This window comes from Orcinus orca, chromosome 12 (genome assembly GCF_937001465.1).
Source record: "Orcinus orca chromosome 12, mOrcOrc1.1, whole genome shotgun sequence".
Taxonomy (NCBI): domain Eukaryota; kingdom Metazoa; phylum Chordata; class Mammalia; order Artiodactyla; family Delphinidae; genus Orcinus; species Orcinus orca.
In genome coordinates this window covers 36,333,262-36,346,162 of record NC_064570.1, presented here as the reverse complement: position 1 = coordinate 36,346,162, position 12,901 = coordinate 36,333,262, and the positions used below count along the sequence as shown (strand labels likewise).

At 38.3% G+C, this 12,901-nt stretch overlaps 1 protein-coding gene across 2 annotated transcripts in view; it reads left to right on the top strand.

Annotated features, from left to right (window-relative positions):
- Positions 1–12,901, top strand: part of RNF217 (ring finger protein 217) — a 128,185-nt gene that overhangs the window by 81,782 nt on the left and 33,502 nt on the right. For both annotated transcript variants that reach the window (XM_033407898.2, XM_004263860.4), the window contains exon 2: positions 1,123–1,356. In XM_033407898.2, the coding sequence (XP_033263789.1) occupies positions 1,123–1,356 (234 nt within the window). The remainder of the gene's footprint in view (positions 1–1,122; positions 1,357–12,901) is intronic.

The window sequence follows — 12,901 nt, the reverse complement described above, 5'->3', positions numbered from 1 at the left end:
TTCTTTCAAAGTAGCTTATTTTCTTCATCTTTTAAAATTTAATTGTGGCCACACTTTGTACTTGAATCTTATACTGTAATTTTTAATGCTAACCATTTGTAGAATCCCCTACCAAATAAATGGTAAATGCAGCATTCCAGTATATTCCTTCTCCTCTCTCCTAATCTAACTCTGCAGTTCTTCGAAGAAATTCATTTTATAAATTACCTCAGTAGTAGCCAGATCTCATAGGGATTTTTTTAAAGCATTAGGATTGGTTTAGTTTTCTTACTTGTTCCTATGATTCTGATGACATGGGAACAGTTATATGTTCTTTGCCTGGAAGAGTCAGGGAAAATAGAGGGTTTTTCTAGCAATGTTTTTTTTGTTTGTTTGTTTGTTTGTTTTTGCGGTACGCGGGCCTCTCACCGTTGGGGCCTCTCCCGTTGCGGAGCACAGGCTCCGGACGCGCAGGCCCAGCGGCCATGGCTCACGGGCCCAGCCGCTCCGCGGCATGTGGGATCTTCCCGGACCGGGGCACGAACCTGTGTCCCCTGCATTGGCAGGCGGACTCCCAACCACTGCGCCACCAGGGAAGCCCTCTAGCAATGATTTTTAAACTACTAGATGTAGTATATATACGTACTTTCAAAATCCTCTTTTTTTGTCTTTTTAAAGTAGTTCAATGTGCCCTAGGTTTACTGCTGAGTAAGGTTGTAGTAAGGAAACTTTGTAGTAACGTTGAAAAATCTGAAACACGTTTTCATCCTAGCTGTTCCTTTAGTTGGCTCATTGTCTGAATGCTATCTCATCCTGCAGTTTCCAGAGGATGGAATGAGAATTTGATTCCTAGGTGAGCCTGTGGCTTAGGCCCATTTAAGTTCTCATATTTGATTATCATTATATTTAATGATAGAGAATGCTTAAACACGCTATCAGTCATTTTGGAAACATTATATAGTATTATTTATTTGGTACTGCCTGATATAGGTACCAAAGTGATTATCATTTATTATGTTAGGAATCATGAAAAATGACAGATAATCCTTTACAGTAATCATGAAATAAGCAGTATGGTATGAAAAAAGAAGAGAAGCTTAATAACTGGCACCTTTTTTCTCTCCCATTTGCTCTTTCACACAGGTACAACTTGGCCAAGTGGAAATCAAATGCCCTATCACAGAATGTTTTGAATTCTTGGAAGAAACAACGGTTATCTATAACTTAACGCATGAAGACTCCATCAAATACAAGTACTTCTTGGAACTTGGCCGTATTGATTCCAGCACCAAGCCATGTCCTCAGTGCAAGCACTTTACAACCTTCAAGAAAAAAGGACATATTCCCACCCCTTCCAGATCAGAAAGCAAATACAAAGTAAGCATGTTCACCAGAGTTGTGGGTTAGATGGCACGTGGTGGGAACAGCCAAATTAGGCCAACTTGTGGTAGGCATTAAGTGGGCTTCCTTCCCTTATGGAGTCCAAGGTGAGTATACAATGGCGATGATTCTGAAAATGTATGGTTTGGGGATGCTATGATTATCATCGTTAGAGCACTATTGAGGATTTAATTAAACTTCTTTGGCTTTAACCTGTGTAAAATTCACTAACTGAAAGACTAATCTTTAAAGTAATTATCATTGCTATTACTAAATATTAAATAAATACTAAGTCTTTTAAAAAAATTTAGTACAAGCTTAAATTTTTCAGTGAACCCAATGTGAGTCCTCCTCCGGTTCTGTCTATAAGTGAAAATAGTATAATATGCTGTTTATTCATTTATTCAGCAAATACAAAATGCCAGTATATGCTAGGCAGTGTGCTAAGTTTTGGGGATACAGTGGCAAATGTGACACAATCCTTGCTCATAAAAATGTCTAATGAAGGTGAGAGAGACATATGTTCTAAAATGACAGTTCAATATGAGTAGTCAAAAAACAAAAACGTGAAACCCAATACACTCGTGCTTTGAGAACACTGACCGAGGAGGGGGGCTAGCGTGTCAGGAAAGGCTTCATGGAGAAGATGCAGTTCTCCAGGCAGATAAACAGTGGAGAGCATTTCAGAGCAAGGGATGAGTAAGCGTCAGGCCTGGAGGCTGAGGCAGGCGTGTTGGAAATGAGTGCTTGATAGAGCTAGGGAGAGAGAGTAGCGGGGAGGCAGCTGGTCAGGTATTTAAGAGCAGATCATGTTGAGTCTTTTACACTGTGCTCAGGCTTGAGTTTAATTCTGTGGGCATTGCAGGAAGATCATTCTGGCAGCATATAGAGGATGTCAGAGGAGGGCAAGACTGAAGGCATGGCAACCATGGCAACAACTGTGGGAGCAAATCCTTGATTCACAGCCCTAACTGTACATTAGAATCACCTGGCGAGCTTTTAGACACACCAGTGCCTGGTCTCCAGCCCACAGCCCTCTCACCCCAGAACTGTCTTGCAAATATTTGAACCTCACCAGGTGACTCTAATATGTAGCAGAATTGGGAACCTTTGCAGTAAATGAAGCAGAAATCAATACAAACTAGATGTTGTTGATCATGAAGCAATTAAAATCGTTGGTGATAGGTGGGGGTTGAAAAATCTCAACCTAAAGTGAAACTATTAAGCAGCTCTCAAGAAAAATAAAGCTACTGCAGAATTTGGGGATGATTATTGTTGTTACTCTTATTTACTCTTACAGAAAAGATGATCTATAACAGAAGAGGTAAATTATCCATCCCCCTGTTCTATATTCTACATAGTTCTACACAATTCCTGAAGCAATGATTTTTACTGTTTAGTTTATATGTTTAGTTTAATGTTTATATAGCATTTTTATCATTAAACTCCAAGTTCTCACATTAGTATTAACTACCTGATTCACATGCCCATACCTGTCTGGATATTATGAGTAAAGGGAGCGCAGGCATGGATACTCCAGAAAAGCCACTGTGATATTCATGATTACAGTATAGCACCCTAAACTGAGACTAATATCATCATTCTTTGGGGCTAAGCAATGGATATTTTTTAGGTTTGCTGTATTTTTTAAAATTCAATTTTCCTAATAACAGAACCCACTTCCAAATTGGTATAGTTTGTCATAACTTTAAGAGCAGTGAATTCAAGTACTTGAATAAAATAAATTGAGTCATAAGGCAACAGAAATAGAAAAAAAGTTTACTGCTAATGTGTAACATGTCTGAGCAATTTAAACTCTCTTCATAATATTGCTTAGAGCCTAAATTGTGTTTTGTATCTATTAATAAAACCCTTGTAATGTATATTTCAGTATTATTCTTTGTGAGTCGAGTTATAATGTCCTGATCCAAGATGTCCTTCTTTGAGCATTTATTATGGTTTCTGCTGTCAATTCAGAAGCACTTAACATACAAGGTTAGAATTGCTTGAAAATATTATAGCTATTTTATAGCAGGAAATACCTTTGAGTATATCACATATGAAATTTGAGATATAAAATATCATGTTTGGGTACTTCATTTGAATAGGTTTTTGTAAATTTTTTGTACACTGCTGGTGGAAAAGGGATAAACAGAATATATCAACAAGCAGTAACAAGACCTTTTAGGTGCCAGTTTAACCTTCTAGGATAAACCGATCTCCCTCACTCAACATCTTCTGGCAAAAATTTAGTAAATAGAGCTTTCCATTATGTTCTGAACGCAATAAAACTCTTACTCTATGAAATAGTACAAGCATATTCCTGAATTGAGAAATTTACATTGAGACAACCTTGCCTTTGGTCAAATCCAGTCTTTCATTCATAACATTTGCCTTCTCATCCCTGCAACTCATGAAGCCAAAAAGTTTTACGACTCCATTTCTACACGATTGACTTCAGTTTCCATTTAGAAATCTAATTTCTAACCTAAACAGTTCCTATAATTTATTAATGCAGCTCAAAATGAATGTTAATACAGAGAACAAGTTAGCATCAAGAAAACAAAAATGTTGAAGTTATGGTTGTAATGGTTCTCAGGTGATGCCTGGAGACAGACACATCACCAGCACCTGAAGGTTTTCTCCATGGCAATTATCAGCTAAGATTTTATGGTGTATTCGTGTGGTTATTTGCTTAAAGTCTCTCCCACTGGTCTCTAGGAGACCAGGTCCAGACTTGCTTACTGCTGATAACCTGTGTCAAACACTTTGGTAGAGTATTCTCTCAAAATATATGTCTTGAGGGAACGAATAAATGGGCCAATGCCTAATAAATGTGGGTGGAATATGCTGAGAGCACAGGAGAAGAAAAGACAGGAGAGATTGGGAAGGCTTCAGCAAAGGGCAAACACATTAAACTAAGCCTTGAAATGTTGAATTTGCTATGCTAGAAAAGGTGGGTCAGAGCACAGGCTTCAAACCAAATTTAAATTCTCAGCCTGCCGTATGCTAGCTCTGTAACTCTGAGTACAGTTTCTGCATCTTTTACTGGTGGTAGTAATAATACCTGTCATAAGAGTGTAATAAGGATTAAACAAGTTCACACATATAAAGTGCTTAGCACCATGTCTGATATATCCTAAGTGCTCAACACATTCTAGAAATTATTATGCTTATTATCACTATCAGGCAAAGGCAGCAGAATGAACAACCCTGGGTTATTAGGGAAGGGACTGAGGAGTCAAAAAGAATAGAGGTGAAATAAAAGATGGGGTGACTGATGGATGGTCAGAGTAAAGGGGGGTGAAACAGACTGTGTCTTGAGAAAGAGGAGCAGGTTTGGGGAGTAGAAAACTAATTCATTTGAAACGTGGGATAAAGTTAATTTTGAAGACCCTTTGGGGCATCAAAGAGATATCCAGGAAGCATGGATCTAACGCTAGGAGTGATCTGATGGAAAGCATTAATATTTGAGGAGGGGAGGAGGTCCCTGAATTCACAGAAATTATAAATATATGTTTTGGGAGGTGGGAAAAGTTACAGTTTCTCACGGGAGAGAGGAGAGGATTGCAGATACTTAAATGTACTTATTTTGCTCCTAGGAGTTTTACTGAGGTAGGGGCAGTTCTGGGTTTCCTTCTTATTTCCAAGTGTAGACCAAGAAACGATCCCGCTTTTCACATTGATTTGGAGTAAGTTGAAGGGCATGCATAAATCAACACAGGGAACGTGTTGGAGATAATCCTCTTTATGGTTTCCTTGAGGCAAAACTAATAATAATCCCCACTCTTCTCCCACAAATATTAAGCAGAACCTTGATAATTCACAAAACAGTGCTTTGACTCATCATAAGGTGAAAAAAGCCAATAAAATGTCCTGAGGAAACTCCCTCTATGTTCTTACCTTGTATATTATGCATTACTTTTTCTCTCTTGTAATCATAAATTTTCTGGGTTGAAATCACAGTTTATATTATAAAACTGCACAAATACATTATTTCCTCATGCGGAAAAGAACTTTTCTAAGGTCTTTAAGAGTATAATCAAGTCAGTGGGTTTGTTGTTCCTAATTGGTGTACTTTAAAATATGCTTAAGTGAAAGGCTGGAATTCTAGTAATACCCAGCTTACCCTCTTCCTTTGTCAATTATTCAAACCTCGATGACCTGTCCTAAACTCCAGAAAGATACCTCTTTGGACTGCTTCTCCCAACTCCCTTACCATCGCAGTCTCTATTTGGGTTCAACCAAGGGTTGGCATTGGCAGGGAGGATGGAAAGAATAGTTGATGCATTACTTCCTTACTCCCTTCCTAATTCAGTGCCAAAGCTCTGGCAGTAGCTGTGTCCCTCCATGACTGTGGCTTCCCCCTAGATAGTCCCCCACCCCATGTTTCTAATTCTCACTGGGCTCCAGAAAATTCTTTCTTCCCTTGTCTCTTTGGCCCTAGGGATGGCAATGGTTTCCCACTATTTCTGCTTCTGGGGGCCTGCCTGTCCTTTGTTTATTCAAATCCCAGCTGTACCTCTTCAGTTGTACTTCCAATGAGCAATTTTCATTTATATAGAAATAGATAAAAAATAAATGAATAAAATGTGCTTAAGCTTCCTTCTCGTAAACATGATTTGAGGAATTTTTTCCATCTATAAAAATGTTTAAAGCTTTCACATGAAAGTGTAGTTAGCATGCTGCTCTGCTCTTCTGTTTTCCCTCGACACCATCACTTTAGGTTGACAGTGTTTACAAATTGGGAGTCAGATTGTGCATCAGCCTGGCAAGATCAGTTTAGCTTACGACACACACTGAATTCTCTTGGCAGTAATGCATCATTGATGTCAGGAGCCGATAGAAAACAAGTGTAGTTTCTTAAATGATTGTTGCTAGCATAGATTTGTGAGGGAGATAAAGATAAAAGTCCTCTAGCCCAGTTTAAAGAAGCCATCTTGTGGGGGAGGGATAAATTAGGAGGTTGGGATTAACATATCCACACTACTGTATATACAATAGATAATCAACAAGGACCTACCGTATAGCACAGGGAGCTCTACTCAATATTCTGTAATAAGCTAAGTGGGAAAAGAATCTGAAAAAGAATAGATATATGCATATGTATGACTAAATCACTTTGCTGTACACCTGAAACTAACACAACATTGTAAATCAACTATACTCCAATATAAAGTAAAAATTAAAAAAAAAATACAGAAGCCATCTTAAACAAAGGGTGTGTTATATATGTTTCCACTAAACAAATGTATAGCACTCAGCTATGATGCAAGCCTACTAAGTTTTATTAGGATGCGTTTCTCCCTCTAGTTACTAATGAGATGCTTTGCTAAAGTTGTTCTTTGTTTCCTGTCTTGATGCATAAGTTAGCCGTAATATTTGATAGTCTTTACTTGTACTTGGAACTTCTAGCAACAAAAGCCAAATATTGGAATTCATTTGAAATTTTAGCCTTCATCTGACCTTAAAAAAGAAAAAACTACAATAATTGTAATAATAGAGGCTCATGGCTACCATAAATTGACCAGCCATGGGATTGAGAACTGTCTGTTTTTTTCACTTCGTCACATCATCCCTTGTATCTTCAGCACAGGAGACAAGTGAAGAATCATTTCTCTTTGACGACCTGCTGAATAGTGGGTGAAAGTAAGCCAAGCCTTGCGCCCATTATAAAATGATCTGGAAGATGTTAGGACTGTGCATTTCTCACCTACTTGACTCTGTATTTCTACTTTTCCATATTTGCCATCTCAGAACTGTAAGGGAACCCCATGCATTAGTCTAAATGCTTACCAGGTGACGATTCAGACACTGAACACTTCCATTGTTAGGAAACTTGCTACTTATAAAATCATTCCCTTCCATTTTGAAAGATTCATTGTTACCTTCAGGCTGAGATCTCTTTCTTCTGCTTCACCTATTGGCTACAGAGAATACTCCCATTTTCTCATGTACACTCTATACTTAGCCCTCTTGCTTCTTTCCGTGGGTATCTCTGTGAGATGTTAGCCTTTTGTGTTGTGTTCAGAATAGCGTGTCCTTTTGAAAACCAGATGATGCCATCCTGCTCTGGCTGGTGAATTTGGGTTATGCAAATCAGAGCAGAATCTTCCAGTACACTTTATATTCATCTATGAAGAGGTGGAAGAAATAGACTCAGATATTCCTCTGGGCCTTGCTCTCTAGGTTTAGAGGAAGAGTCTATAAATGCTTAAAGATGATTCCTGGCAATACAAGCAAGATGGGTTAGTATGGAACAGTGATTCTCAAATTAGGGAGAGAGGAAGGACCCTTTTCAAAGAACAAAACCCCCATTCCCAAGTTCCGATATACTGCCCTAGGAAAGCATGCCTCTCCGTTGAAAATAAAAGCTAGTATTGAAGTGAATGTATTGTGCAATAAATAGTGTGTTGCACATGTAAAAGGAGCCTGGGAACCATAAGAGGGATGTCGGTGAGGTTATTTATATGAATAAATGCTCTATCTCCATTTAGGTTATCTTGTCATGAGTTACTATGCATTCTTGTCCTTATTTGGTCCCCAACCTTTAGGAAAGTTTCCCTTTCATTTTCCAGTTTAGTTTAAGCTATGCTGTGAGAAATTAAGGGAAGGCTCACTTGACCACGTTTGGACTATGTTTAGGGAGCAGTGCCTCATGAAGCCCATGTGTTATTGGCACTACATTCAGGGAGAGGTTCCCAAGTAGGAGGTAAAATCTTAGGGAATAAAATCAAGGCAAGAAGTTAAGTCATCTTTCCCACTTGGGGAACCTTCCGCCACTGCCACTCTTGCTCTAGCATTTGATCTTATAAGGGAGCAGATCGTGCTTCCTTGGAAGTATTTGAAGTCACGCATAAGAGACTTCTTTTCTCCTGTCTGTAACACCCAGCACTTCCTCACAATATTCTTCTCTTCAAGAAAACCTCCTTAAGTTGTTACAAAACTTTTTATAACTACAAGATGTCGTGATTATTTACATGTATATTGATCAGTTTCTTTAGGACATACTAGTCAGACAGCCATAAGTTCTAGATGGTTCGTATAAGAAGTTTCTGGACCACAGTGTGTTTTGAAAGACACATCAGGAGTATAGGAACCTTAATGTAAGACTAATTGGACCCTGTTTTGGGGCACATCTACAAGGCTCAGGGTTGACCCAGCTGAGGTGACACCTCTGTTGGGGCCCCACTGGAGCACTTACTATTTCCCCAATGCACCGTGTGCTCTCAGGCCTCAATGGTGACTCAGGCTGGACTCTGCCTGAAGTGTTATCCTGTCACTTGTCCCAGTGACATCCCACTTATCTTCCAAGGCCGTATTCTCTCTGACTTCTACTCTTTAGCCTTCCCTGAGGCACATTTCTCATGGCACGCTCTTGTCCAAGCGTCTACTCTAGCAGGTGTTACATGGTTTTATAGCTCTTGCGGTTTATTATATCTGTCTGCCTTCAGTAATTTTTTTGAGGACAGTATTTTCATTCTTTTCGATGTGCCTAAAATCAGTACACTCAGTTTCTGTTACTTGAAGGTGCTCAATAAGTATCTGTTGAATAGTCAAATGATTTGATGAATGTTTCATTCTTGAGTATTTGTCTTAATCTGAATTTCTAATAAAGCAGATTCTTCTTGGAAAATCGAGTTAATTCATACTCGATTTTGTCGAGTATGTTGTCTAATATTTTGAGTTTGATAAGTAATGATTTTGTGATTTATTTAAAATAATTATGAATATAGGAGTATAGTATTTAGGCAAGAAAAGACTTATTTGGGGTGCTCTTTGGTTTTGAATTCTGTTTTTGTTATGTGGGTTATTTCTTTATTGGCATGATGAACTGTCAAGAGAAAATACCATTTGCTTCGGGCAAGTGGGTTGGTTTAATTTGTCATCTGAGTGTCACTGTAGCCCAGAATTCTAGAAAAACTAAGGGGATTCAAAAGTAAAAAAAATGTAATATGAGTTTCTTTTATTGTTCATGGATTATAGAACAAGTTAGTCAAGATTCCTAACTCTGATAACTTTATTTTTGAAACACTTGTAGCCTTGCCTCTTGTAGAAGAGTTTGCACATTAATCATGATGTTCAGTAAAATGTTATGTGGGTAAAATATTTAGTAAACATCATTTGGTAATCTAAGAAGCAATGATACCATCTCAGCCACTGGTCATAAATTAGACATGTTGGGTTTTCTTGGAATTTATGTAATGTTAGCCAATATGCAGTACTTGCTCTGTGCAAAATAATTCATTTTACAAAGAACTTACTGAGTGCCTACCATGTGCCACAAGTTCTGTGTTACTTAACTCAGGAAACAGAGTGAATGAGAAGCAGCCTTTGCCCTCAGTGAACCTGTAGGCTGTTAGGGAGATTAGATAGCTACGTGTAATGTAGCTGTAATGTAAGTTCTGCAAGATACTGAATCTGGTTGGGAGAAATAGTGAAGACATCTTGGAGCAAGTAGAATTTCATCTGGTTAAGATTTCAATAGACAGATTGTGTTCATTGGACCTTCTCCAATTACAAGAAGCAGAGCTTTGCTGTCTTTCAAGCCCCCTCACTTAACGCGTTTTACTATAAGGTTGTACGGGAAGTAGTAGGAAGGGCAAGAAAGCAGTCTCAGCTGCCACCCAGGCGGGCCTCGTGGAGAACCAGACACTAGCTCTGAGGACATGAGAGCCCCTCTGTTGTGTTACTAGAAGTGAAAATGACTGCTGTTCCCTTCTCCAGTGATCTGCACTGTGTTCATTTAGCTTTTCTCTGTCTTTGCCTCTGCAGCCAAGGTAGAGTGCACGTGTATCCCTTTTTCATTCCTCAAGAGAGAAAATCTGTCTTGGCTAATCTCTGTTCAACAAGGAACATGCTCTGCCCAAAGCTCCTGCCAGCCACCTCGTAGGCTTCTTGCCCACAAGTAGATCCCTGCTTTTAGCCTGGGGACTCATCCCTGGTGTAATCAGTTTTGGCCAGTGCTGTGGGGTCACATGATACAGAGCAATGCTCTCAGACTTTAACATGGGGACGAAAATGCAGGCTCTGGTTCAGTAGGTCGGGGGTGTGACATGAATTCTTTGTCTCCAGCAAGCTCCCAGGTGTTGCCGATGCTGCCGCTTCCCCAACTACACTTTGAGTAGCCAGCATAGAGTGTGGTGACCGCTGTGTGAATATAATGACTCAGGAGGCAGGCACTCTGTGTGGGACGGCTGTGGCTGTGAGACGGCATTTCGTGTGGAGGAAGATGCAGTGTTCATGTCTACAATTTTGAATATGGTTACGGTTGGAATGAATAAGGCATCTTCAAACCAAAAAGTCAGTATTTAAACAATTCAGGTGCAGTCTTTGAATACCAAGGTGGTTGGGATTGGTGATTAGTCCTTGTATTATTTTAATCCAAAGCAAGGCAGTAGTTATTTTAATGTTTTCAGTGAGACAGTAAGCAGGCGAGTCTGAATTTAAATTATTTATCTTCACTTGAGAGCTTGCTGCAAAACTCCTTTCATAGTTTGCAACCAAGTCTGTGTTGTCTGTGAGGATCGGCAGTGAAACTTAGTTGTTTATTATGTGAAGTTGGGAGCCAGAGTCCCTGGGAAGGACACCGAGTATTAGATTCCTTATCATTCTTAGGAGAACCTACATTTCTAATTGTTTTCATTAGAGATCCATAGATACGATAGTTCAGCACTTGGTCACAGAGATCCTTGAACCATTATAATGTCTGACATCCTTTGAGTTAATCACAGTTTCAAAGCCCCCATTACAGTCATTCTTCTACTATTCATTTCATAAGTATAATCTAAGACTGACTGATTAAAAACCAGAGGTTTGGTTTTTTTAACAATGCTAGAGTTCAGTAATTTAGAATTATGTATAATGTCTAATAGAAGAGAACTGAATTAAATATTCCAGCCCTTCTGACGTAGTGGCAGAAGCAGGAGGAAAAGTGAGTCTTTTCGACTTCCCCGTTTCATTCATTACATTCAAAAATTACATTCACGTAGGCCCCCATGTAATATTCACATGTATTCTTCATTGTTTTAAGTGATCTTTTTACATTGTTTTATTATCTGGAGTTTACCCGCTTCGACTCATTCTTCTTACTTTAAAAATAACTTATATTAACTTTAATGATCAGAAAAGGCAAAAATGGCTATTTTAAATGACTAAATAGTATCATCCTTTAAAAAAAAAAACAAGGGGTCTCCTAATTTATGGGAGTGAAATCTTGAAAGGGATTTTCAAAATTCACCTTATGTTGATAGTCGTATAGAATTCTGATTTACTGAATAGATTAACCACATGACCTTCTTTGACTTTTACACTTTGGTTTTCAGTCATCAAAGCAAGAATGCTGTTTAGTATGAGGAATTGTTTTGGCCAATGAAAACAATGCTGGCCTTGAAGTCAGAGAACTTTACTTGCTATGTTTCTTTGGGCAAGTTATTTAATATCTGTGAGCATTAGTTTCCTCATCTGTAAACTTATGATGTTCATATCGACTTTACAGCATTATTTCGTTGATAAAGATAAATTATGCATGTTATGCAGCAGTATAAACATTACCATATAACAGCATTTTAATAAATAAACATGAAGATTTTTAGAGTTTTATGACAAAATACTATTTTGTTTTGATATAAAGTAAAAGAGAAAGTATTTTTGTTACTCATATTTGCATAGGAATAACATTATCTATCCTTGACATAGATGAATACTGCTGTGCTTTGAGGTATAAACATAAGAGCTGATTGTAATTGCCACTCAGTTAATCTATAGATTGGAACCACCATTGTCAAAAAAGTGGTTTACCAAAAAAGAAAGTAGTGATATTGTATACAGTTTACCAAAGGAAATTCTAACTAATCTTCAAAGTGTAGTCAGTAAATTCAGTCATGCTTAGTGAAGTAATTTGCAGGAGCACAGAGAATAGTCAGTTGTTTATAGTGAGACATTTTATTAATTCACTTTAATCAAACAGAACGGGGAAAGTCAAGTTATGCTCATATGTTTGTAGAGAGTGAGGACCAGAAATATGGTGAGAGAATGGGATGCTGCACTGTTATTCAAAATACAGGAAGTCAGATAAAGTGTCTTTCATGTCAAGTGGAAGACAGATATTTTCAAAACATACACATGCATTTTCACATACACCTCCACATAGTGAACATACGAAGACATCTTCTGATGGTTTCCTAGGTACAGGCCACAGGACCACCATACATATATATTTCTAATAAGATCCTTTATATTATTTTTATAATTAACCTCCCTTAGATTAATAGCAAACCATGGATATCCATTATCATAGCAAATGCTGGTATAGTAGTTTATTTGCCAGTGCATTTTTCATTTGATGAAGCATCTGTGGAGCTTTGATTTTATAAAAGTGAATGAAGCCATTGGTAAGAAGAGCGATGGAAATGCCTGGAAAATTGGTTCAAGGGACAGACGAGTTCAAGGGCAGAAGCCTGAGTGTGGATTTGAGGCCTTGTGAGCCTTCAGATTTTACTCTGTGCTTCAATCTAGGGGGTTTTCTTAAGGCCAAATTGAT